Below are 26,385 nucleotides of genomic sequence, written 5' to 3'. Positions count from 1 at the left end.
GATATGCAGAGAAACTTCTCCCTCTGACAAAAGGCCTTGACCTTTCAGTGGGTATAAATGCACTCCCCCAACCCATTAAGGAGGCATCAATCCCTAGATTCATGGTCAGTGGTGGCTGAGTGAGAAGAACATTGTATTTACATATCTCAGAGAGCTAGAAGGGACCTCAAGAGGTCACTGAGTCCAGTCCCCTGCCTTCTCCGCAGGACTAAGCACCATCCCTTTCTCATGAATTCTTCACCCCTATTAGATGAAACCCAGGATTGGTTGGAGGAGTTCGATCAGAGTGCCCACGGGATAGCAATTTGGATGGTCAACAAACTTCAGTTACATCTGAAGAGGCACAGGAACCGCCTGGCATATTGGACTACCTGTGTAAATGTGGCCTTGTGGGCTAGCAACCTCAAGCATACTAGGGCTGTGGCTGAGGACTAAGACAGCAACTTAAGACATACGGGGTAGACCACCTGATTGCTCAGTTGGTAGAAACACTCCTGAACCTGTGAAGTCTATCTGGGCCCCAATGAGGTTGATTCTTTCAGCTGGATGCAATACTGACTTCCCGCTGTTTAGGATCAGACGCAGATGACTGAACAGGCATAGTGTAAAGCCAACAGAAATGGTTGAATTTGCTTCAGATACAGGAAGGTCTGAATTCCTTCTTCCTGAGACACACCACTATTGCAATCTCACACTTGGTGAAGGCTGAGAAATGGAAGACATGACAGAAGACAGCACAGTGTACTGGTAGCAAGGTCAGCCCCAACCAATCTGAGAAACTGAGACTAAGGAGGACTGTTGTGTGGAAATAAGTGTCTTGTAGATCCAGGGCTGAAAACCAGTCATTGTGATTCACGGCTGGAAGGATAGTTACTAGAGTGGAGAGGGACAAAGGGGGCAGTTGCCCTGAGGCCCAGAGATTTAAAAGGGCCCAGGGTCCCACGCCCTTTAAAATCACCCTGGAGTCTTGCACAGCATGGTTTGGGCAATGCTGAGGGCTGGCTGGGGGAGATGCAGTGCAGTCTGGTGGTGCTGAGAGCTAGCTGCTCCTAGCCTCATCCCTTCTACCTGAGGACTTACCCCTTGCAATGGGCCCAGAACCAATCCAGCCCCACACTGTCCAGGGCCCTGTGAAGTGTGTTGCCAACTAATCTACTAACAATAAACTAACATTTAAACTACACAAGAAAATTTCTCAGAAAACAAAGTGAACCTATGAGGTGAAGACAACATACAGAGCTCCAACTCTAGCCACAGGCAATGAGAAGAAACTGAGGTGGTCATGGTAGGATGTTGGAGAGACGAAGTGTCAGGAAAACAATCAAGCACATAGTGCAAATATGGTTATCATCTCAGCTACAGTATTGGTACTGTGATTTCATAGTTTTTAATAAGACCCATCTATCCAAGTTTGCACTATAAATAAGCAACTGTTCTCAATGGATTCTATTTGGTAAAACAAAGCTTGACTGACATAATAAAATAACAGCATATTCTTGTTCTTACCATACAGGCTGTACTCCAGATATCAGCAGGTGTACTGTAACCTGCTCCTATTAGAACCTCTATGGATCTATACTGTCTTGTCTGGATGTCTTCAGTAAAGTGTTTATGCTAAAATTGAAAGAACGGCATTAATGGAAAGACACTGAATAATAAAGAGGCTTTTTGTAAATAATGACAGCTGAACACTTAAGATAAGAGTTTTTATACTTACTACCCAGCAAGCATTTCCCAGGTCAGCAATTTTAACTCTAATGTTATCTGCATTTCTTGGATCCAAAGGATTCACCAATAAGTCTGCAGCCCGGGTTTTTGCTAGTGCAAACAAGAATTAGATCAGTTAGTATCCATGGAATGTTTTTCGTTGTCTTTGAACAACAACTTCTAGTCTGGCACTTTATCCCGTTTCTTAAAAATCTGGTGGCCTCAAAATCATTAGCTGACATTTATGAGAATTTAAAGTGACATTTAGGTTTCCTTACCAGTGCTTCTAATAACACATTAGATTGTTAACACAAAGAATTTTAACATCTTGAGTCCTGCATACTTATGCAAGATGAATCCCATCCTACACTATCAGTAAAACATTTTACTCCCATTTTTATCTTTCCCTAATATTTCACTCAAGATAGAAGATAGCTAATATGTAATAGATACTTTATTAAAGATATTGCTAAGTAAGCTTCCATGTACAACTCTCTTTCCACAATAATAATTTTGCTATTTGCAGATTAAAGAAAACATACAGTTTGGATTGGAAGATGTAAGATTTACAAAAAAGATTCTCATGTAGATTATAAATTGCTAAATTCTATGTGATAAGAACAAAATTATTAACTCTGTGGTCTATCAATACCTCAGCTTTATTAGCCTGTGGGGACTAGACTTTGAAATGCATGCTTGGGATTGCATTTCCAGACCAACAAAAACTGATTCCTATGAAGGAATTGTCCTGAGCCTTGGAAAGTACTGAAAAAATGCCTCACATCTCTGCAGTCATTCATTTGTTCAAAGCATTAGTAGGAGAAGATTCTAGCAGGAACTTCAAGCCACCCTCCTGAAAAGACAGCACCAGACCACTGAAGGTGAGACGGTAAAGACAATCACAGGGATCTTCTTTGAGGAAGAAAAATGCCAACCATAACTTGCAATAGTTATGGACAAAATCATCAAGAAGAATGTTTATATGGTTTTCTTCTACTGCAAGCAAATTACAACCCTGCAGGGGTCAGGAAGCAATTCTCTCCCCTGCACCACACAGGGTAGGGTTTTTTTAAAAAAATCGCCTTCCTCTGAAGCATCAGGGATGGCCACTTCTAGTTATGACACAGGGAGGACCACAGCTCTGAGCGTTCTCTCTCAGGTACTTGACTGGCTGGTCAGGTCAGACAGGGAAAAAAGAAGAGTTTCCTGCCCCCCCAAATATGTATACACTTGCACTGAGGTCGACACAGAGGTAGAAGGCAGACCTGTTGAAAGTCTCAGGTAAAGATAAAGGGGATGAAAAAATAACAAGGCAATGTCATGGCAAGTGGCTATCACAGATCACCTAACCAGCAAGAAAAGATGAATGAGGCTTTTTAAAACCAAATAACAAACACATCCAAAACACAGGACTTGTTGGTGATAGGTGGATTTAGCTACACAGATATCTGTTAGAAATATAACACAGCAGGGCACAGACTATCCAATAAATTCTTGGAATGCATTGAAGACCTTTTATTTCAGAAGGTGGAGAAAGAGACAAGGAAAGAGGCTATTCTAGATGTGAAACTGTCAAAAAAGGAGGAACTTGGTAAACATTCGAAGAGAAAAGTGGACTTGGGAGGGAGGGATAGCTCAGTGGTTTCAGCATTGGCCTGCTAAACCCAGGGTTATTGAGCTCAATTCTTGAAGGGGCCATTTAGGGATCTGGGGTACAAAAACGGGGAGGGAGATGGAGGCTGGGCCTGCCAAGAGGGCAGGGGACTGGACTAGATGGCCTCCTGATGTCACTTCCAGCTCTATGAGATGTGTGTGTGTGTCTCTCTCTATATATATATACATGCTCACTTATGTGAACATGAGCATGAAATTGCAGGAGTTCACAGATGTAAGGAATGGTAGAAGGGAAAACATCAGATAAAAGACAATGGATGTCAAGAAAGCAGATTTCAGCAAGCTCAGAGAATATGTAAGTAAGATCCCTACGGTGAAAAGGAAGTCCAGAAGAATTGGCAGTATATTAAAGAGACATTACTAAGGGTAAAAAAAAAAACAAAACAAAAAACACTGCATAGGGAAACTATTAAGTATGGAATGAGACCACCTTGGCTTAACCAAAACAAAAAGCAGTCAAGTAGCACTTTAAAGACTAGCAAAATAGTTTATTAGGTGAGCTTTCATGGGACAGAAGTGGGTCTGTCCCACGAAAGCTCACCTAATAAACTATTTTGCTAGTCTTTAAAGTGCTACTTGACTGCTTTTTGTTTTGATAGTGTATAGACTAGCATGGCTCCCTCTCTGCTAGTTGGCTTAACCAGGAGACCTTTAAACTCTGTCATATCCAGCATTCTATTATCCAGAACTCTCAAATAACCTGCATTTTAACCATAAGTGAATTTTAATTACATTTTCTGTAAGTACAGTACAGTGAAACTAAATACAAATAAATACATCAAATACAGTATAAGTTTACAGTGTACTGTACTTTTGTTGGTAAATAAAGTACTCGGCATACATTTTTGTTCATTTCTTAATATCTAATCTTGTTTTTCTTTAGTGTTATGCACTGCTAGGTATACCTCTCTATTATCCAGAATATCTGAATAACCAGAAACCTCCTGGACCTGGAGCTGCTGGACATGAAAGCGTTTACTGTAGAAAGTTGAAGACAAAAATGAGATTTAAACCATGTGCAATGTGAGGGTAACAAGAAAACACTTTACAAATAAATTAAATGCAGGAGAAAGAATAAGGAAAAAGTAGGCCTTTTACTCAATCTGAACAGAAGGACAATAGCAGAAAACTCAGCAATGGCTGAGGAATTCTATGCATTTTGGGTTCACCAAAATAGGTTAGCTGTGACTGGAGAACAAACATAATGAAAATCAGTGCAAATGAGGGAGGATAAAAATTATGATTTTTTTAATTTAAAAAATCAGATTTTTAATTTATTTTTTATTTTATATCTATAAAATACTAAAATTCTCATTTAAAATAAGTTGTAATTAAATCTTATCACAAACACGCTACACATACACTTAGGCTTCATCTACACTATGAGCTAAATTCAAAGTTAAGGCAGTTAGCTCAATATTAAAATGTCACTAAATACCACTAGCTTGAATTAGGCAGCACTAATATCGATATCACAATATCGTCAGAACCAGCTTGGCATAGCGTCACGTTCGAATTTAAAAGTTCCAATAAAGGTTAGTGTGTAAACGCCACATCTGAATCGGATTCATTAGCCTCCACAGGTGTCCCGTATGTAACCCACAAAGCCTCACAGTGCTCCGTTCTGTCCATTTCCATCTCCGCTGCTCTCCACGTGTGCACAAATGAGGCAACAGGAAGCCCACAAATTTCAGTTTGGCACCAGGAAGCCCATGGCTGTGGTGTCATGCTTCTGAGAGAGGCTGAGAAACTTCTTTCTTTCTTTGCTGTTAGTTCACTCATGGCTCTGTCTGTCTTTCCTTGCTATCAGCATGGCTGTGGTGTTACACTTGTATGAAAGTCTGAGAAGCTTCTTTCTTCCTCTGCTATTAGTTCAGCTACGGTTCTGTCTCTGCCTCTGCCAGATGAATACTTTTTGTGTTTTGTTTTGTTTTTTTCTGAGCTGGTGCCAGCCCCTGCTCTGCCACACCACGTGGTAGCTAGGCTGTGGAGGCTTGTACTTGTATGAGAGGCCAAGGAACATTTTTCTGCACTTTACATTTGTGCAGAGGTTCCTTCCCTCCCGCACAGGCGCCACGCAGTTGGGGTCTTTCCTGAACTCAACCACATCACGTGGCTAGGCCCTGAACCTATAAAAGCATGTGCCTGCTGCTCAGTGTAGACCATGGTGCCAGGCAGCACCACGTCCTGGCTTGCATGCGGTGAGGGCACCAAGGGCAGAAAAGATTTTTGGGGCCTTACTGCTCCCCAGGGGCAGTTTCCACCAGTGGCTAAAATTATTGGGGGCTTGCTGTTGCCCAAGGGACCTCTTCAACTGGCTCTGCACTCACCCACCTCACGCCCTGCAAAAAAATATATTCGGGCTTGCTGCCACTGGGGGAAAGTTTCCCTCTGGCAGCTAAGGCTAGCAGGTCCTTGCAGGTGCCTGCAAGGCCCCGCAGGGACCTCTTATACTGTCTCTGCAGCCACATACCCCAGACACCCTTGCCCTGAATATATATATTCAGGTGCTTGCTGCCGCTGGGAGGAAGACTCCCCTGGAAGCTAAGACTTGCAGGGCCTTGCAGACACCATGAGGACCTCTTCAATTAGTTTTGCAGCCACAAACTCCAGAACTCCCACCAAAAATATTTTTGGAGGCTTGCCACCTATTGTAGGCACCTGCTGCTTTTGGCAAAATGTTTGGTATTTCAGTTATAAAATATTTTCCCTAACCTTTCCTATCCTCTTTCTTCATGGTTTGGTCCTCCAAAAACACAAGGAACAATGGATGGAGGGCCAGCTGAGATTCCTATTTCTGTTTGGTGTAAGAGATTTCAGTACAATCACATTTTGGAAAAAACAATGTAGTGGGAAGCCCAAAATCTTTTTCCTAACTTTCATATCCTCTGACTTCATGCTTTGGCCCCCCAAAAACACAGGGAACAGTGGGTGTAGGAACAGCTGAGATGACTACAGACACCTTGCTGTCCATTGCAAGCACCTGCTGCTTTTTGTAAAATCTCTGATAATTCAGCTACAATTTTATATGGAGATATACCCATGTCATAACTGGAAGGGGGCTTGAGAGACCATGGAATCCAGTCCCCTACACTCACAACAGGACCTAATGCCATCCCAGACCGTTTTTTTTTAATCTATTTGCCCCCATCCCTACACAGCCCCCTCAAATATTGAATGCACAACCCAGGATTTAGCAGCCCAATGCTCAAACCACTGAGCTATCCCTCCCTCCAGGTAGAAAAACAATTCACTTACAGAAACAAGAGATTTCAGTTAATTTGGCACTCTCTGCTGATGCCATACCATTACTTTTCCTTCCTTACTTCCTTTCTCCCTCCTGGAAAAGTGGCTCTTTGCTTTCCATGGGAGGGGAAAGAGGGCAATGCAAGCTGAGAAGATGACATCACATACCCACAACCACTTGCATAGCATTTTTTTCCCGCATGCTGCACCAGCAAAAATACCCAGAATCTATGGGGCTGAGGGAACTGTGGGACAATGCACTGCTGCAACAATTCTTCTCACTCTTATTCAGTAAATCATTTACATTTTTTTTTCCAGCAAGGATGCAGATCTGACAACAATTCATGAAGTTCCATGAAAGTGACCTTACGCATGCAGAAGTTTTGCAGCTACTGCTGATCATCCCATGCCTGCAAAATGATGCAGTCCCACCAGTCTGAGCTGGTTTTGCAGGACCAGAATCTGTGCTCCGTGGTGTACAGTACATCTAGTGGTGCCATCATCTCTGCATTCCTCTTCTCCCACTCTTGATGTGTGGAAATGCCCCTCATCTCGAGGTGCTCATACTAGAGGCTCATTACATTCAGAAGATACTGCAGTACAGTGTGGGAAGTCATCATTAAACACTCTGCAAAAGACTGAAGCATCTTCTGGATCCATCTATTCTTGTAGTGGTGAGTGGTAGGCAATGTAAAAAGTGGTGTGAAAATTCGCTTTGCTGTGTTTTTTTCCAGCAGGAAGTGAGGCAAATGCACTCTGGAATGATGACATCAGACATCCAGAACCACTTGTGGTGACTCTTTTTTCCCCTCAAGACACTGGCACAGAAACCCAAAATGCAGTGGGGCTGCAGGATAGGTGGGTAGGTGCCCACAATGCACTGCAGCCACAGTCAAATTTAGGCAATTTAATGGGGACACAATAAGTCAACTCTGTGATCAGGTGTGGGCACTATGTGACATGGTGTTGCAGGTGTTGGTGGATCACAAAGGTCGTTTCACCGATGTCAACATGGAATGGCCGGGAAAGGTGCAAGACATAAATATCTTTAGGAATTCTAGTCTGTTTAGAAAGCTCCAGGGTGGTACTTCTTCCCAGACCAGAAAATTATCAGTTGCGACATGAAAATGCCCATAGTGATTCTTGATGACCCTGCTTACCCCTTGCTCCTTTAGCTAATGAAGCCATACACAGGCACCCTGGACCGCAGTAAGGAACTACTCAACTATATGCTGAACAGATGCAAAACGGTGGTAGAATGTACCTTCGGCCATTTAAAAGCCACGTTCAGGTGCCTTTTGACCTGCTCAGACCTCAGTGAAGACAACATGGGTGTTTTGAGATGTCGTAGGGGCCTGCTGTATTCTTCATAAAATCTGTGAGGCAGAGGGAGAAAATTTCATACCAGCATGGAGGGCGGAGGCAAATCTCCTGGCCAGTAATTATGAGCAGCCAGACATAACAGCAATCAGGAGAGTGCAGAGAGATGAAACGAAAATCAGGGATGCCTTGAAAACCAGGTTAAGAATGAATGGGTAGGTACCTAAATCTGCTGCCATTACATAGTGCATCCTCATCCCACCCATAATGTGTGTTTGTCCTTTATGAAACTGCCTTGAATCATGTGCCACTACACCCAACCACACCCAACCCCAGAATATGGACCCCAAAGCATGTTGGGGGGAGGGATAGCTCAGGGGTTTGAGCACTAACCTGCTAAACCCAGGGTTATAAGCCCAATCCTTGGGAGAGTTATTTAGGGATCTGGGGTAAACAGACTTTAAAAAGAAGAAGATGGTGCTTAGTACTACTAAGAAGGCAGGGGACTGGACTTGATGACCTCCCAAGGTCCCTTCTAGCTCTATGAGATATGTTAACTCACAAAAGAAACTTTCTTTTTTTGACCTGCACTGTTTTTATTCAGAGGTCCCTAATGGCAGAGAGGGTCCTCCTTTCCTGCTCTTGACCTTTTAAAATTTATCTAGTCCATCTCCTTGGCAGTAGGAGATCTTTTTTGTTCTTATACTTTTCTTTGCTGGCATCTGGGAGGCAGCATACTATCCTGTTTTCTTTATCTAGATCAAATGGTCTATGGGTATTTTATAGAAGTCATCACTGTAGTATCTAAGATAATTTCTGAACTGTGATTTCATTAAATCATGTATCAAAATCACTTGTCCTTTCATCTCTTTTCGATGCTTACTTTTCCTTTCCTAGTTAAGACTAATACTCTCTGCTTCTTCCCAACCTCATTATCCTCTAACCCAGCTAGTGCATAATATTCCCAGGAGGTTATTTATTTGCTATTCACAAAATACTGCTATGCCTGATGCTACTCCACACTCACATTTGTAAGCATTCACAAGCCTCCTGGTATTCTTGAACCTCCCACACAGTTTTTAAATGAAGCTTGCTAAACAGACCACAATTAGCTCCAAAAAAACTTCACCAAACCAACACTTTCTGTCTCAGACATTCATACGGAAAATACAGACCTCTATACTTGTTTTTCCAAAGTCTCACAAGCACATCTCAGATCTCTTGCTCTATGCTAACTGGGCTGTCAGACCTTTATTGTATTGATCCCAATTCATATTTTTAATAGTAAGGCTATGCTTTAGTCACAAATGTTTTTAGTAAAAGTCATGGACAGGTGACAGGCAGTAAACAAAAATTCATGGCTTCTGACCTGTCTATGAATTGTAGTATACACCCCTGACTAAACAGGGGGAGGAAAGCGTGACTGGGTGCTGTGAATGGCACAAACACAGGGTTCCCCAGGTGCTGGTGGGGAAAGGGGGTGGTGTGCAGCTGGCAGGTGCTGGGGGTGGTGCTGGGGGCAAGGGAGGGTACTGCGGGGCTGGCAGACTCCCTACCTCACTCTGCATGGTTCCCTGGAAGCAGCATCTTGTCTCTCTCTCAGCCCTAGGCACAGGCGTAGCCAAGTAGTTCTGTGCACTGCCTCTGCTCAGAGCATCACAGCTCCTACGGCCAAGCAACTGGGGTCAGTGAGAGCTGCAGGGGCAGCACTTGTGAGCAAAGGCAGCACATGGAGCTGAGGGAAGGATATATTGCTGCTCCCAGGGAGCTCCCTCCCAGGCATGTGCCAGAGCCTTCACCCCCTCCAACATTCCAATTCCCTCCTACATCCAAGCTCCAGCTGCTACTGTGGGAGGGTGTGGTGGCCTGACCATACCTCAGAAGTAGCTGGTGTGGCTAGCCCAGGGACTGCCCGAGCATCTCATGTGGAACCTGGGCCAGCTACACTGCTTACTGTAGAGGTCACAGAGATCCCAGAATGCTCACACTTAGCTCATGCCCCTAACCTGGATCAAAATGAATTTTATTTGGACTCATTCTTGGTGCTGCCTTCACTTTAGCTGGCTTCCCTGACTCCAGTCATTGATGTTTTCTCGTTCCACTTCCCTCCTTTAGGTTTTCCTCAAGGATCACACACCTTGTTATTGTTCCTGCTAATACTGCTTACTTAGTGGAGCTAGATGCAGCAGCAAAAATGACATTCTCCGGTTTGGTTCACGTTTTGCATCTGCTGGACCACATGAAAGCTATTCTGCCTAAGAGCAGACCAGATGCAATTCTCCACTGCTGCTGTGCTTGATAAGGAAGGAGAGGCAAACAACCAATAAAATATGTTTTGTGGCCCCTTGTTCAGGGAGCAAAGCAGGAATGAGAGGGGAGCAGCACAGCACTGAGCACTAAAAGAGTTCCTGGAGTGCTACTCAGTCCACAAGAATAACAGAAGTCCAGAATTTAAAGGCTGTGAAGATGTTGTTCTCCCAGATACTGCAGAAAAGGAAGCACGGCATCTTTCCCTAGGTATGTGTTGCTTCTGCACCTAAGATTTTTGTGGAACAGCAAAACAGTATGAAAGTGACCAGAAGCATATCCCATTCAAGTTTCACTACTACTGCTGAATGCCAGGTGAAGGAGCCTCACTGCAGGCATGATTCTTTTCCACCACACTTGAAATTCTCTTGCAGATGAGAGAGGAGGATACACAGGACAAGGTGGAATAAATACAAACCTACTCCAGATGTTCAGCTGATATGACATCGGGCATTATAACTAGGCACAACCATTGAATCAACAGAGCAGCTCTTTAGCAAACAACTGCTAACAATCACTTGTTAAGAACAGCTTATATGAGCATTTCTGAAGTATCTATATTTTCTGATCTAGTACCAAACTGTTAGTAAGGAGCTTGCCCACAAAACATGCCATTCATGGAACAATCCCTTAGTAACGTACCTCCCCTCAAAATAATAATTTTTATATCCTTAACCCCCAAAATCTCACTTCTTCCACTTCCATCTCAGCCTAATAACGTACCCAACCATGTTCCTCAGAACCCCACGAAACACTAGGTGGCTCCTACAGTATTGATGATTGCATGTTCCTGCAGCTCAAGGATCTTGGGAAAGATTAATGGCATGATGCTTACATTTAACTAACTCCATTTTGATAAACTGTAGAGAAGAAGAGGGACAGAGCGTGCCCCAAACCTACTGTAGTGGAATAAAGCCACACCATTTCCCCATCCTCACCTTTCAGCCTTAGTGAATGTCTGACTTTTGGAAGGTAATCATCACAATTAAAAGGAATAGAAACTTACTGTGTAAGTTAATATTAATAGTAGTAATAATAATAGTTATTAATTTTAATGCTGTTTTAAAAACCGAAAGCTAGTCCATGGAACGAGAGGTTGGCTCTGATAACAAGGAGATCCTAAGAGCTCCCTCTATCTCAGTGCAAAGCACATCCCATACCGACTCTAGTAACGTGCATTATAAGGTAAATATTCCAAAATGTAGAAATATTGATGCATGTGTCTCCTTAATTAACATGGCACTGTACCACATGTATATCTAGGTACTTACGTGAATCCCCACAGGGGGAATAGGTCTAACCACTTACACAACAGTTTGATCTATTCTTAAATATACATATGCAGGAATTAAAGTCCACATAGTTTCCTATTCTGACCTCTAGCTTTGTAATTAAGACATAATTGACAACTTAAACAAGCCAAGTGGATGAAATACTAAATTTAAAATAATTATAACTGACATTTACTATTAACAATATATATGGAGTAAATAAGTAAAAAAAGTCTAATTTAAATAATTTCATCAGTATACAAATCACAAGTAACTTCTCAATACACATCACTGAATAGGTTTATGGTGCACACACAATATTTAACCCCATCATTCCATTCCAAAGTAGGATTTCATCTACAACTCTCAGATACATAAAGGCATTTACGAGGAGAAATACTCACTTTTTGGCAAGTCTCCAGTACTAGATGCTGAAACTGTTCTGCTCCTATCATGAGATGGGCTGCTCTCTTCTCTTTCAGTTACAGATGATCCCTCAGAAACAGCTGAACCACAAGCTACAGATTCTAAAGCTCCAGAGAACATTGAAGCTGAAAATTCAGAGAACTGTGACTCAGGAATTTTGAGACGTCCATTTGGCAATTCACCATTAAATTGTTCATAGGAGCTACTATAAGAATAATCACTTTTTGCATTTGGCTCATCAAGGTTATACTCCTCAGGGTTTGGGCATTCTTCCTCTTCTTCATCCTCCTCTTCTATCTGTTGTTCTAGTAAGAATGGGCCATTTACAATATGGCCATTTGTTTTGGGGGATTCTATCCATGTAGGGTCTGTGTTGACAAGTTCCTGTTCAACATCATCATCTTTCTCAGTGTTTTCTTTTTCTGTGTCTTCTTTTTCTTCCTGGTCATCAGCTTCACCTTACAAATGTAATGAGCAACATGTTAGATAATATATTAATATACCTTTTTGAAATTATGAACTTTCATGATCTTGAACTCTTAATACAACCAGATTTCAATGTAAAGAAACAAATACTTAAATACACGAAGATTTTTAACTTAAAGTTTTTGTTTCACAAGGCATCATGTTTCACTATTTATTTGGAAATGCACATTTTACAACTCTGATTATTTTCCAATTTCATCTTAATATTTTTAAAAAATATGTCTCAGAAAATCAATCAAATCATTATTATTATTCACAATTTGTATTGCAGTAATGCACAAAGGTCATCTTATGTTAAGTGCTGCACAGCCTGCAGCCCTGATCCTGCAGGCTGTTACATAGCTGTGGAGAACTGTACCTGTGTGGAACCACTGACTTCAAAGGGTTTCTGCAGGGACATAATTAGAGCCCTACCAAATTCAAGGTCCATTTTGGTCAAGTTCACAATAACAGGATTTCAAAAAACATAAATTTAATTATTTCAGTCCTTTAAATCTGAAATTTCGTGTTGTAATTGTAGGGGTCCTGACTCAAAAAAGAACTAGTTATCGGGGCAGGAGGAGACTGTAGTATTGTTACCCTTATTTCCATACTGCTAGTGACAGGGCTGCTTTCAGAAATGGACAGAGGCTACGTCTACACTACATTCCTCTTTCAAAAGAGGAATGCAAATGTGAGAAATCAAAAATGCAGATGAAGCACTGATTTACAAATTTCATGTTTCATTTGCATAACTGTTTCCGATTGTGTTTTCGGAAGAGAGTATTTTGGGGGAAAAAATAGCAGTGTAGACGGGATTCATTCGATTTCCCTCATTTATGTTCCTCTTTCCAAAGGGGAATGTACCATAGACATAGCCAGACAGAGAGCAGCAGCTGCTGGCCAGGAACCCAGCTCTGAAGGCAGAGGCAACACCAGCAGCACTGCAGAAGTAAGGATGCCATGGAATGGCACTGCCACCCTTGTGTGCTGCTGCCCATGGAGCTGGGCCCCCAGTAAGCAACTGCCACACTCCAGCTGCCCAGCTCTGAAAGCAGCAATGCAGAAGTAAGAGTGGTATGGTGTGGTATTGCTACTTTGACTTCTGCACCACTGCTGGGGTGCTGCCTTCACAGCAGGGTTCCCAGCCAGCACATGCTATTTTCCAGACACCCCCTGAAAATAACACTGAGACCCATGTGCAACTCCCTTTTGGGTCAAGTCCTGCAGTTTGAGAAATGTTGGTATTCCCTATGAAATTTGCATAGTATAAAGTAAAAGCACATTAAAAAAAGACCACTTGTCACGGGGGCAGACCAGATTTCATGGTACATGACCAATTTTTCATGGGTGCAAGTTTGGTAGGCACCTAGGCACAATGGTCTGTCCACTAAGGATATCCTGCAGGATCAGATTATACTGAAACAAGATTCATGTGGGTACAAACAGCAGGAGAGAATGATAGAGGAAGGACAAAAGTAATTGTAAATAAGATCGTAAAGTTACAAAGTTACAACTTAGTGGCTCAAAATCTCTATTTGTTAATATAAACAAATGAAGCATCACATAAAGACATCAGAAATGTGTCTCAGGAAGGGATCTGAAGAAGACGACAATGGGCTTACTAATTAGTCCACAGGATACATTCTATCTCTAGGGGGCCAGATACGAGAAAACACTTGTATGGCTGGGGGAGAAGAAAACAAATAGGCATTCAAGGCTGGAGAAGAGAGGAAAAATATCAGAAAACTTGGAAATGACAGAGGTGCTTAATGACTTCTTTGTTTTGGTTTTTACCAAGAAGTCTGATGAAGAAATGCCTAAGATACTCAATGTTAGTGGAAAGGGGATAGGTTTAGAAGATAAAATAAAAAAGCAAGATAAAATTACTTAGAAAAGTTAGATGTCTACAAGTCACCAGGACCTGATGAAATGCATGCCAGAATACACAAAGAGTTGATAGAGGAGATATCTGAGCTTTCAGCTATCATCCTGGAAGAGTCATGGAAGTTGGGAGAGATTCCAGAAGATACGAAAAGGGCAAATATAGTGTCCATATATCAAAAGGGGAATAAGAGCAAACCAGGAAATTACAGACCAGTAAATTTAATTTCTGTGGCAGGAAAGATAATGGAACAATTAATTAAGGAATTCATCTGCAAACATCTGGAAGAAAATAAATTGTTAGACACTCTGGTCAGCAGCCAGAGCTCTATGGCAGTCAGCTCTGGGTGCCTTAAAGCTGCAGGGACACAGAAACCCCATGCAGGAAGCTGAGAGTGTGCTCGCAGCCATAGGAGCACATGCTTGCAGCTGCATACTCGCCAGAACGGCAGAAAGGAATCCAGCTGGAGCCATGCCCAGCAGACATAAAACCCCGGGAGACTCAGGGATCCCAAGGTACTGGGCAGCAGGGCCCCCAGGACCCCGGGCAGCCACCGAAGAGGAAGAGTGCCCTGTGGAGGGAGGCCAAAGTCTGGGACCTGCTGGCCATCTGGGGGGAGAAGGACGTCCTGCTGAGAATGGAGGGATGCAAGTGAAACGTGGCTGCCTATGCCCACCTCACTGACAACCTGGCTGCAAAGGGCCACCCCCTCCAGACCCTTGACCAGGTCTGTTCAAAAGTAAAAGAGCTGTGGCAGGGTTACACAAAGGCAAGGGACACAGCCCAGGAATTGGAGGCAGTGCCCGCAACCTGCCCCTACTTCACGGAGCTCCACCAGTTCCTCAGCCCCAGGGAGGCTGCCCCACCAGAGGAGACTCTAGACACCGCGAAGTTGGACACGTAGGGCAAGGAGCTACAGCCAGGACCCCCAACTTCACCACTGATCCCAGACCCCAAGACGCCAACTGACAATGGGGACAGTGATGGTGAGGGGCCGCTATACATAGCGGAGGCATCCAAGGGCACCAGCCGGACCACCTCCGCTTGGGCCTCCCCAGAACCACCCGAGGCACCCTCAGGTAGGACTGGACATGGGGGCACCATGCTGGGTGGGCCTGCCACCGCAGCCAGGGCGATGAGCTGGCGGCAGCCCATATGGCCACGTGGCAGGAGCAAAACCGCTTGCAGAGGGACTGGCTCTCCATGAAGCGTGCAGCCTGGGACCAGGTGGCGTGGCACATGGACATCTTCACCCAGACCATCACAAACCACCTGGCCCAGCCACCCACTCAGTGTATGGCCTTTCCCGCAGTCCACCCTTCCCCTGCCCCCCCATACACTTCCACCCCTCCTGCTCCCCCTGCCCTCACCACTCTGCTCCCAGCCGCCATGATCACAGCCAAGCAGGAGGAGCTCACGCGATGGCTGTGGGCAGGCGGGCCCAACCCCTCCCTGGCTCCACCGCCCGCCCCCCGCAAGTCTGAACCCATCTCACCCCCAGCTCGGCCCTACCTACCTGTCCTCCCCACGCCATCCCAGCCCCACCATGGGCCCTGGACCCAGGGCAGTCGCAGCACCAGGGGCCACCGTGACTCATGGCCCACCACCCCAACAGAGGATTGAGGCTCCCCTCCCCTGCAGTATAAATAGTTCACCCCCCGCCCTCCCAATGTAAATAGCATGTAACAACATAGTTTTTCAACAACTAACAGCTAAATTTAATGAACAGTGTCTGTGTTGTGCCTTGATTGGGGATAGTGAGGGAAATGCGTGCGTGGGGGGGTTTTGGTGGGGGTGGAGGTGGGTATGGGAGTGCCTGGAGGGTTGCGTGGGGCAGGCCTTCCTCATCCCAAATCTGTGGCCGACTGAGCGGTTGCTGTCCAAGGTGGCCAGCTTCCACATGGTGATGGCTACCCTCTTCTCCAGGGGGAGTGCAGGCCGCATGCGGGTATCCTGGTGGTGAACTGCTGGTGCCAGCCACTGGCACAGCTCCATGAAGGTGGCCCGGGTCATCAGGGAGTTGTGGAGCCACAACTTGTCGTCCCACTCCTCAAGGAAAATGTTGTCCCACCATTCTTCACTGGTGGGGTACCGCCAGAGATGATGGCAGACCCGGGGAAAGGGGTGCTCCTGATGCACCATGGGGGGCGCAAGAGGGCATCAATGTGGCGGGCAGCAGCACGAAGCCTGAGGTGGCACGCTGCCAGGATGGCCATCAAACTGGAGATGATGTCCAGGACATCTCCATCCATAAAGTGCTGCAGGTCCATGGCAGGCTATGGGGTTGAGGCTGAGCAAGGCTCCTCCAGTGCTGTGCTAGAGGTCATGCACTGCAAGCAGCTTGAGCCCTCGGCATGTGCATGGGGAGAGGGAGGTGTTTGGGAGGAGCCCCTTAAGGGGGCAGCTGGCCCATGCTCCAGGAAGGGCTTGTCAGCCATTTGACCCTGCCTTCACCATTTCCTGCCCCATTATTTCGAAAGGAGGCTCTGGGCTGTGTAGCCACTCCATTTCGAAATGACAGGGGCGGTCTCTTTGGTGTTGTGGATCGACATGTTGATCCGTGTTTTGTGTGTAGTCGCTTTGTTTCGAAGTGACGGATCAGGATTATCTCCTTCAACGCCACTTGCTAGTGTGGCCACAGCCCACGTTCTTTGCGAGGGGAAGTACAGTAGTCCCTCGAGTTATGTGAGGCTTGCATTCCCATGAAACTTTGCATAACTCCAATTTTGCATAAGTCAGGAGGGCAGCTTTTTTCCCTGCCGGAACACACATTCTGCAGCCAGTGAAGCAGCAGGAGCACCTGGAGCTCCTTTTGAAAAGTAAGTCCTGGGATTGGGGGCGGGCAGTTGTGCAGGGTTAAGTGGCGGTGGGTTGGGGCCATGGGAAGGGGGCAGTGGGGTTAAGCCTGGGGTGGGTTAGGGCTGTAGGGGGGTCGGAGGAGTGGAGTTGAGCTGGGGCCGCGTGGCCCTCTGGTGGTTAAGCCAGAGCCAGGTGCAGGGGGTGAACCAGGGCCACAGGGGGGTTTGAACCAGGGCCATGTGGGGAGGAGGGGGTTGGCTGAACCAGGCTGAGGGGAGCGGGATTTTGAGTTGCGCTTAACTCGCATTCATGCAAATTAAGCACAACTCAAAATCATGTATTTTGAGGGATTACTGCAGATATATCAGCCATCTGGCTGTTCGGCTGGTGACCTCAGGAAGAGCACACTTCATTTTTTAGCTGGTCTTTTAATATTGAAATTCAAATCGATAATTTCCCGCTAATAAAAACAGATTCTTGCTTTGCTTATCTTTAAATTATGATTCTCCAAGCATAACTATACTATATACAAAGAAAATTATCCTAACCCTACCTAAATGTATTTACAAAATGCCACCCACCTGCAACAACAGATGGGGAAAACTCATGGATCCAGCTGTGAAAGAAAGACAGTTGCAATAGCAAGGGCGAGAGGCGCTTGCCAAGGAACAATAGGTAACTCCTCCCGTGGGAGGCTCTGGCACCCTCTGGCCAGTTGAGCGTTATGCCAATTGGTCAGTATTTCTCAGCTCCAAAAATGTAACCCAGTGCATGGGCCCATGTGGAGCCTCTTTTGGCTCCTTATCAGAAGCTCAGCCTAGTCATTTGAGCTACAAATGGGAATCCTGCCTGACATACATCATGGGTCTAGTTGACCACATGTTTAAGTTGTCAGGAAGGAATTTAACTCCCATGGTTCAATTGGCAGAGGACCAGAGAATCCTGGAAGCCAAAGTGGGTTAAAGTAGCAACATGCCTGGTATCTAACTAAGGTACTGGGGTGGCAATATTTAGTCACTGCAACTCACAGTCAGGTTTCCAGTGGGGTTAAGAGATTAAAATGAATATTTCCTAAAGATAAAAAACTTGGGATTTTGGTGATGGGCCTAGAGCTCATGTGATAAGGTAATACCTTGTGGTATTTGTGGGTTAAGGTCGGACTTTACAGCCCTTCCATACTGAGGCCACACAGGGGAAGGGTGCTAGGACTCACAGAGCTGAATCCTGTGGGGTGAACTGAGAAAAGCTTATCCCACATGAGGGGTTATATGATAAGGAGTCCTATATTTCCCACACTGGAACCAATTAAATGCCTGGTATAGAGGAGTATGAGTGAGAGGTGAGAAATGCCTCTCTCTTACGTTGGAAGTTTAATAGAAATTGAGCCCTGCTGTTTAATTCCATGCATGTGTCTGTTCTCATTTTACCACCAGGCCAAAGCTAAGGAGTATAGACACAGAAGGGCTCCACCTCAGGCCAATGTGGGAGAGAAGGAATCAGAGTAGCAGCTGGAGTCTTCCATACCCCCAGTACAATGACAAAAGAATAGTCTCAGCACGTATATAGATCAGTAAGAACTCCTAAAAAATACACAGATACCGTTATCGACGATCTCACATGCATTGACAGACGTGCAGCACTGTTCCCACTAATTTTTTCTGTTCATGTGCAGAATTAAGTCTGTTATGTACACCAATATTATGGTAATGAGCAGATGTGCGCTACCAATAGAAAAAATAAGCCTAAATATATATATTTTAAAATGTTACTATCGGGACAATTACTGTGTGTGTGAGAGAGACACATGCTGCCCCTTTAAGCATGCTGCTTCTTTAAGTAGATTGGCACTCATCAGTCTAAACCCTGCTTGTTCCGACAGAGCAGCAGCTGCCAACACATTCCATTCCTGAGCCCTGTCATGATGCTCTCCTGCCTGTGAAGACGGGCTTCAGGGGCGGTGGGAAGGAGGAAGAGGGACACTCTGACATCAGCGTCTCCTCTCCCTCCCTCTATCCACACTTCCTCCTCCCACCGCTCTGCACAGCAAGTGGAAGGCTCCTGGAACAGCCACCCAGGGGCTCCTAGGCAGAGGGCAGGAGTAGTACCACAGAAGGAGGGAGGGGTACATGAAGTGCACGGCATTTGACAGATTGCTGGGCAGGCATGACACTTAGAGGGAACTTAGATATATACGTACAGCTGAATATATATATGGACAAGTGCCTGAAGAACAGCCAAGTAAAAATGTTAAATTTGTTTCTCTGACCAACAGAAGCTGGTGCAAAAAAAGATACTATCTCATTCACCTTGTCTCTCTAATATCACAGGACCAACACAGTTACAACTACATTGCAAATAAATGTAAAAGCTATTTGGTTCAGAGATTTTGTAGGATTACTTAGTAGTTAAGATAAACCAGTCTCAGCAAGTACAATTCAAGTTCCAAATTAACTTTAATATCAGTAAAACAGAAGTTACTAACCATCATCATTCCCAGGCTCTTCATCTGCTACCTCCTCTAAATCAGCTGTTTTTAGCTTGACCTCTGGGTGATACTCATCTTCTTGTTCATTTGATGATATGGCTGAGTTTACATTTTCTTCTATTTTTTTCCTTTCAGCTTCTCGTTCCAGTTCTTCTATTTCCTGCAGGCGTTTCTCTAGTAGCTCAGCTTGTCTCTTCTGTTTTTTCTTCAGTTTTTTCTTTTTGTTTTTAGATATCTTCCCAACCTACATTTAATGAAGAAAAATAAAGTCAACTGACTACAAACTTCAAATAATTTTGATAGCTTTTTATTTGCAAATTCTGAATGTTATGTACCACATTAAAGTATTTGTGTTGTCTATCTAATCTTGATCTCAAAAATCACTTCAGGTTAAATAAAGCAATAAAAGGTACATAACCTCAGGCTTGTTAATTAAACTAAAAAGCAGATTATATTACTATTACCCATTACTATATGGGTAATAGTACAATAAAATGTACTTGATTCATTTAATCTTGGCCAACAGCAACATCCTTAACCTTTAGACCACTAATGATCACGGTTCATGCATATGGAAGGTAACAATGTAGAAATGTTTTATTACTCTCCTGGTATACCAACTCATTGAAAACAAGCTGCTAACAATCAGCAAATGGAGGTAAAAAGGTGAAGAAATTATCTAAAATCTTCTACATGTTGTTTATTTACAACTCTGTAAAAATTAAAAGCAGTTTTATTACCCATTTTATGGTAAAAAGATATATATCTCTAACAGCAGTAGGATGTGATAAAAGCTGTAATTATATATACCGTAAGGAATGAAAAAAGGGGCTTCCAGGTCCAGGAACAACAAGCAAAAGAAAAATCAAGCAGTTAGAGACAGCAGACTGATGTAGTTTTTACTGTAACATTTTTTATCACATTTTGAATTTTAATTATGTAACTTCCTTTTTTACATATACTGAAGATTTGCTCTTGTGGTTGTTCAAAATAATTGATTAATTGTAGGAAATGAAGGGATAATTTCTGCTAATAATCTTCAAGCAACTGTACAGCATAGTCAGAAATAGATGACTGAAGTCAAATGGGACCACTAACAGGCTGCGGCTACACTACATTCCCCTTCCAGAAGGCGAATGCAAATACGGCACTGATTTTCATATTGCACAACTCATTTGCATAATGGCACCCACTTGCTGTTCTGGAAGTGCTGGTTTTAGAAAAAAAAACAAGCAGTGTAGACAGCATTCATTTGAAAACGGACCCTGTTTTTGAAAGAACCCTTCTTCCTGAAAAATATGAACCCCGTCTACACTGCTTGGTTTCCCTCCCCCCCCAAAAAACAGCACTTCTGGAACAGCAAGTGGCCACCATTATGGAAAGGAGGCACGCAATATTTAAATCAGCACTTCATCCACATTTCCAATCGGCCGCACTTGCATTGTCATTCCGAAAGGGGAATGTAGTGTAGCCACAGCCATAATGTATAGCATTAAAGTATACAAGATCAAGATCATTCCATAAGAAAGATGAAAAATGGCTATTCCTCAACTTCATTCCACATGAGGCTCTTCGAGCTTTGGAGACTGCTCGAACGTGCATAGTCACAATAGGATAACTACTGTGCTTAAAAACTGCAATTATGCATTTTTTCTATCATTCATATTTAATTCTATTTTAAAATAAAATTACTATTACCATGGAAGAAAAAATGTATCTTAAAGAATTGCTACAACACTCTTGACCTAAATTTGTATAAAATCATGGGAAATTTATACAGACCATAGAACTGCATAAAAAGTGCTCATTTAAGGACAAAAGCTGTAATCAGAGGAGCTTCTATATGGACTGTAGCATGTCAATAGTATAAAGGTCAGTAGCTAAAGGACAGCAAGATGTTTTAGGTATGAGTTATATAAATATACTTACATGCTTCTGTTGTGGAGCAGTACTCACTGAAAAAGAACAATAAAGTCAAACTGAGAGGTGAATTAAGTACATTTTTACAAAAGCATACTGATATACAATATAATCTATTGCAAACTAGTGCCTTTTTATATTTATCAGCACATTAATATTTTGTCTCCTTAAAAGTATTCACAAACCTAGAACAATTAGTTGTCTTCAGTGGAACAAAGGTGATATGCAGGAAATTTTCTGTCACTGGCAATTTTTAAAGCAACGCTGGATGTTTTTCTAAAAAAGATATGCTACAATTCAAACAGAAATTAATTCATGGAAATCCTGTGGCTTGCACAGGCAGTCAGACGAGGAACACTGAAGTTCTTTCTGGTCTTATTTAGGCACATAGGAATCTGCAGACACTTCTCCATCACATACTGTCTCACTGTTAACAACTCACAAATTCTCCTACTTTAAAAACAATTAGTTGTCTATTTAATCTTGTTCATCTAAATATAGAGAACAATATAAAAAGAGAACAAAACAAAAGTCTCTTATTCAGAGTGACAGTTTAACAAAATTACTTCCATTAGATGGATGACAGACTCTTCAGTGAGTCTTGTCTAGCCTCCATGTTTCCAGAAACTCGGACAGATGCCAGCTACTCCTATGCAGTTCAACTCACCATGGCCAGTTCCTGACTTTTCCTCCAGCAGGGAACCTGGAGGAGTAAGTGCACTGGCAGAAACATGAGCTCACCAGGGCTCTGAAGGAAAGTAGACTAAAGCAAGAAAGGGAAGAGTGAACCATCGGAAGTAGGGAGGGCTGTATGAAGAAAAAGAACTAGCCATGGAGCAAGTATCTCATGCGAGGTCTACATTGTAATTAGGTCAATGCAAGACAGTTTGTATCAACCTAATCAGCTCCATGTCAACACTACAGTGATGCTCCTGCTGATACAAGATGCCCACGACATGAACTTAATTACTGAACTTCTGTGAGAGGTATAACCACACTTAAGTCTATGTAGTTAGGGTGATGCACCACCCTGACTTCGTATTACTTACACTTCCTGTTGGCTATCAGCCCTGAGCTGTGCTGACAGAGGCAGTCCCCCCACTCAGGCACTGGCAGCCCAAGTTGTCAGCCAGGCACCAGGCTCACTACTGGAGCCCTCCCTCCCTCCTCTCCCCCTGCCCTTAGCAGCTCAAGCTACGAGCCTAGCCTGGTTACATGCTATACTGTCTGTGTCTGTTGATTGGTGTGCTCCTTTTTTTAACCTGTGATTACATTATACCTTACGACACTTTACTCATTTCTTCTTGCTTTTCTGTAACTCCAAAATTCCTCCAGTAAATAATTATTTCTATTTTTGAAGGATTTCTGCATGTGATTCTGTCACCGAGGGGAAGGCCGTTTCTTGTCCTTTCAGAAGTCAGCAAGTGTAGCTTGCTCTGGGGAGACATTTTCAGGTCAGAAACAAGCTCCCTAGTAATACTCTGGCAGCTCCCTTAAGGCAGGCCACAACCTTGTTTACTAACCTTTAGTTAAAATTAGACAAAATGATAGGTAACACTAGGAGATGCACCCAGCATTGCTCAGCTCTTTAACTAAAGTATTTTTTTTAATAAATGAAAAATGTACATGCTTTTTTCCAATTATACTATTTTTCAAAAATAAAGAAAAATGAAGGCTGAAGTGAGGATTCAGGAGTGTGGAGGTACAGAGGGTTGATGGGGGCTCAAGGGATGGAGTGGGGGTGCAGAAGTCAAGGGAGGTGAGAGGTGCAGAAATTAGGGCTGGGTCTCAGGATGAGGGCTGGGAGACAGGGGCATTACCAGGGCCACCTGTGGCAGTGAGGGTGATGTCACCACTAAGGCAGCTTCTCCCAGGGGTTCAGGGCAACACTTCCCATCCAGCAACTCCTCCTGGGAGGGAGGGATCTGGGGGTGGGGCTCTGTGGGCTGGCCCCAGCCTCCAGCTACCCTCCCCACCCAGAGCCTCCATTCTGGGGTGAGGGGAGGAGAAGCAGCACTCCGGAGGCTGCCCCCCACCTGCTGTTGCCCCCCAGGCCTGCAGCTTCTCCAGGGCGGTCTTTTGCTTGGGGTAGTGGCCACCGCATCTGCAGCCTGTTGGGTACAGGGCAGTGCTCCAGCCGTTCTGTCCTCCAGCCGTTCCCCCCCACCCCATCTCAACCCTGCACTAGTCTGGGGGTCAGCGCATTATGGACTACTCCCAGCAGCCCCCTCCCACCCTGCAACCTGTTTGACGGGTATGGGACAATGGGAAATGTGGCCATATCGATAAGTGGTCATCCAGCTAACTAAAGTCATGCTGGATTTTGGAGTTTGCTGGATGAGAGAGTTCTAGATTAGAAAGGTTCAACCTGTATTACAACACTGAATACTGGGAGCGTACCAACATGAAAAACATAAAACATCTCTCAGATGGCTTTCCTGTGGGCTAAAGTCAGGGATTTTTTTCTGCTCGAATGTCACGGAACAGCATTCCAGCACCTTTTTCCCTGGCGCCGCCATTTTAGAAGGCGCTGGGCAGCTTCAAACTGCATGTGTCTCTTCAAGGAGCCATTTGCTGCTCCTGCCACTGCCACTATTGCTGACTTTTGGCTCCCTGGCTGCCGTGCTGAAAGAGGACTCGATTTAATTGTTTTAATGACCGGCAGGAGGGATCCATCTGTTAAACTAATCAAATCGAGTTCTTTCAGTATGGCAGTGTGCTGGGAGCTGCTCCTCCCATGCTGTATGTGGGGGGAGCCAGCGGGCTGGGGTAAGACATGCATACATGGTGAAGTGCAGACAGGCTGGTGAAGGACCAGTGGGGGTGGGGGGGGCACCAACACTTGGCACGTCTGATCTGTGTAAGCTAAGTCACTGAAGCCTCAGTTTGGGGGAGGGAGTGGTTTGGGGCTGCGGAGGGGGGGTTAAGTCTGGGGATGGGGGGCAATTTGGGGCTGAAGGGGGTTCAGCCTGAGGGTGGGGTAAGGTGGTTTGAGGCTGCCAGGGGTTACATTGCCTGGGGACTGTTTGGGGCTGGGAGGAGGGTTAAGCCTGGGGGGCAGGCGGGGCAGTTTAGAGCTGTAAGCGGGTTAAGCCTGGGGGCGGTTTGAGACTGCGGGGAGTTCTGGGACCATTTTTCTAGGGAAAAAAGCACTGTCTAAAGTAATATTTACATTAACTAGGAATACAGTGAAGTAACTAACAGTCACAAGTTTAATTCAGTCTCTTAAAAGATATAATATTCAATAACTAGAACAAATTAAATATTTTTAAGATCTGCTTTCCAATATAGTTTCAGTTACAGAGAGTTTAATTTCACTACTGTACCTGCAGAGCCAGAAGGAGGAGGAGCACCAGCTTTCTGCCACTCTGTAGCTTCAGCAGCCATTCTACGCACATAGGCATCCTCCACACACATCAAAATATTTTCAGGTTTTATATCCGTATGGATGATCTTGCATTTGCTGTGTAGATAATCTAAACCTTGAAGAACCTGGATACAACACAAGCAGTTAAAAATAATTTCACAGTCTGACCAAGACAAATACATATATTGTTTTACTGTTTAAAGAGTAATTATTCTAATTCAAATGCAGTAATATGTGAAAACTTGACCTCAATATAGTATACAAGTATTTTACATGTTTATATTTTGAATGTTTAAGTTATCATGCCTTTTGTGCATCGTGTTACACAAAAGGCAATTTGACTTAGATATGAAATATTATCTCTGCTTCAAATGTGCCCAAGATGTTATGATGATTTGTCCATTTTCATCTATTGCACATTTGGCATGCCAAGTGTATTTGCTACAAAATTTTGTCTGTCACAGATTATTCAGTCCACCACACAATTTTACATTATATGCAGGAAGCATTTTGCAAATTATCACGTAAATCTGCATAAACATTGATGTAAAATAGGTAACAAGGAAAAATGACAACCTTTTATCATTAATCTGCACTGTTACAGCACTGTCCATCAAACACAAATGAATCAGGCTTCACAACACCATTAAGAACAGACAGGTTAATTGAATTATGCGATGTTGCTAAAGAAGTCTATAGCAGTGCAGAAAAAAGAATCTCCACGGTTTATTCAAAAGAGCACTGTCCCCCTCTAAAGCTGCGTCTACACGTGCACGCTACTTCGAAGTAGCGGCACTAACTTCGAAATAGCGCCCGTCACGTCTACACGCGTTGGGCGCTATTTCGAAGTTGAAATCGACGTTAGGCGGCGAGACGTCGAAGTCGCTAACCCCATGAGGGGATGGGAATAGCGCCCTACTTCGACGTTCAACATCGAAGTAGGGACGTGTAGACGATCCGCGTCCCGCAACATCGAAATAGCGGGGTCCTCCATGGCGGCCATCAGCTGGGGGGTTGAGAGATACTCTCTCTCCAGCCCTTGCGGGGCTCTGTGGTCACCGTGGGCAGCAGCCCTTAGCCCAGGGCTTCTGGCTGCTGCTGCTGCAGCTGGGGGTCCGTGCTGCATATACAGGGTCTGCAACTAGTTGTTGGCTCTGTCTATCTTGCACTGTTTAATGAAAGTGTGTCTGGGAGGGGCCCTTTAAGGGAGCGACTTGCTGTTGAGTCCGCCCCGTGACCCTGTCTGCAGCTGTGCCTGGCTCCCTTATTTCGATGTGTGCTACTTTGGCGTGTAGACGTTCCCTCGCTGTGCCTATTTCGATGTTGGGCTGAGCAACGTCGAAGTTGAACATCGACGTTGCCAGCCCTGGAGGACGTGTAGACGTTATTCATCGAAATAGACTATTTCGATGTCGCAACATCGAAATAAGCTATTTCGAAGTTGGGTGCACGTGTAGACGTAGCCTAAATGTTACACAGCACATTCTTAACCCAAACCCTCTCAGAATCATTC

At 44.3% G+C, this 26,385-nt stretch overlaps 1 protein-coding gene across 10 annotated transcripts in view; it reads right to left on the bottom strand.

The window, feature by feature from the left end:
• SRPK2 (SRSF protein kinase 2) overlaps positions 1–26,385 on the bottom strand; it is a 241,489-nt gene that overhangs the window by 32,643 nt on the left and 182,461 nt on the right. For all 10 annotated transcript variants that reach the window (XR_012648501.1, XM_075016732.1, XM_075016760.1 and 7 more), the window contains 6 exons: positions 24,832–24,997; positions 21,515–21,540; positions 19,583–19,829; positions 11,930–12,409; positions 1,718–1,818; positions 1,507–1,614 (listed from right to left, as the gene is read on the bottom strand). Coding sequence is in view for 9 of the 10 variants with exons in the window: in XM_075016732.1 (XP_074872833.1) it covers positions 1,507–1,614; positions 1,718–1,818; positions 11,930–12,409; positions 19,583–19,829; positions 21,515–21,540; positions 24,832–24,997 (1,128 nt within the window). In the remaining variant the exon portion in view is untranslated. The remainder of the gene's footprint in view (positions 1–1,506; positions 1,615–1,717; positions 1,819–11,929; positions 12,410–19,582; positions 19,830–21,514; positions 21,541–24,831; positions 24,998–26,385) is intronic.

The sequence above is a fragment of the Carettochelys insculpta genome, chromosome 1 (genome assembly GCF_033958435.1).
Source record: "Carettochelys insculpta isolate YL-2023 chromosome 1, ASM3395843v1, whole genome shotgun sequence".
Lineage (NCBI taxonomy): Eukaryota > Metazoa > Chordata > Testudines > Carettochelyidae > Carettochelys > Carettochelys insculpta.
The sequence above is the reverse complement of the archived record's forward strand: the minus strand, read 5'-3'. Positions and strand labels throughout refer to the sequence as shown.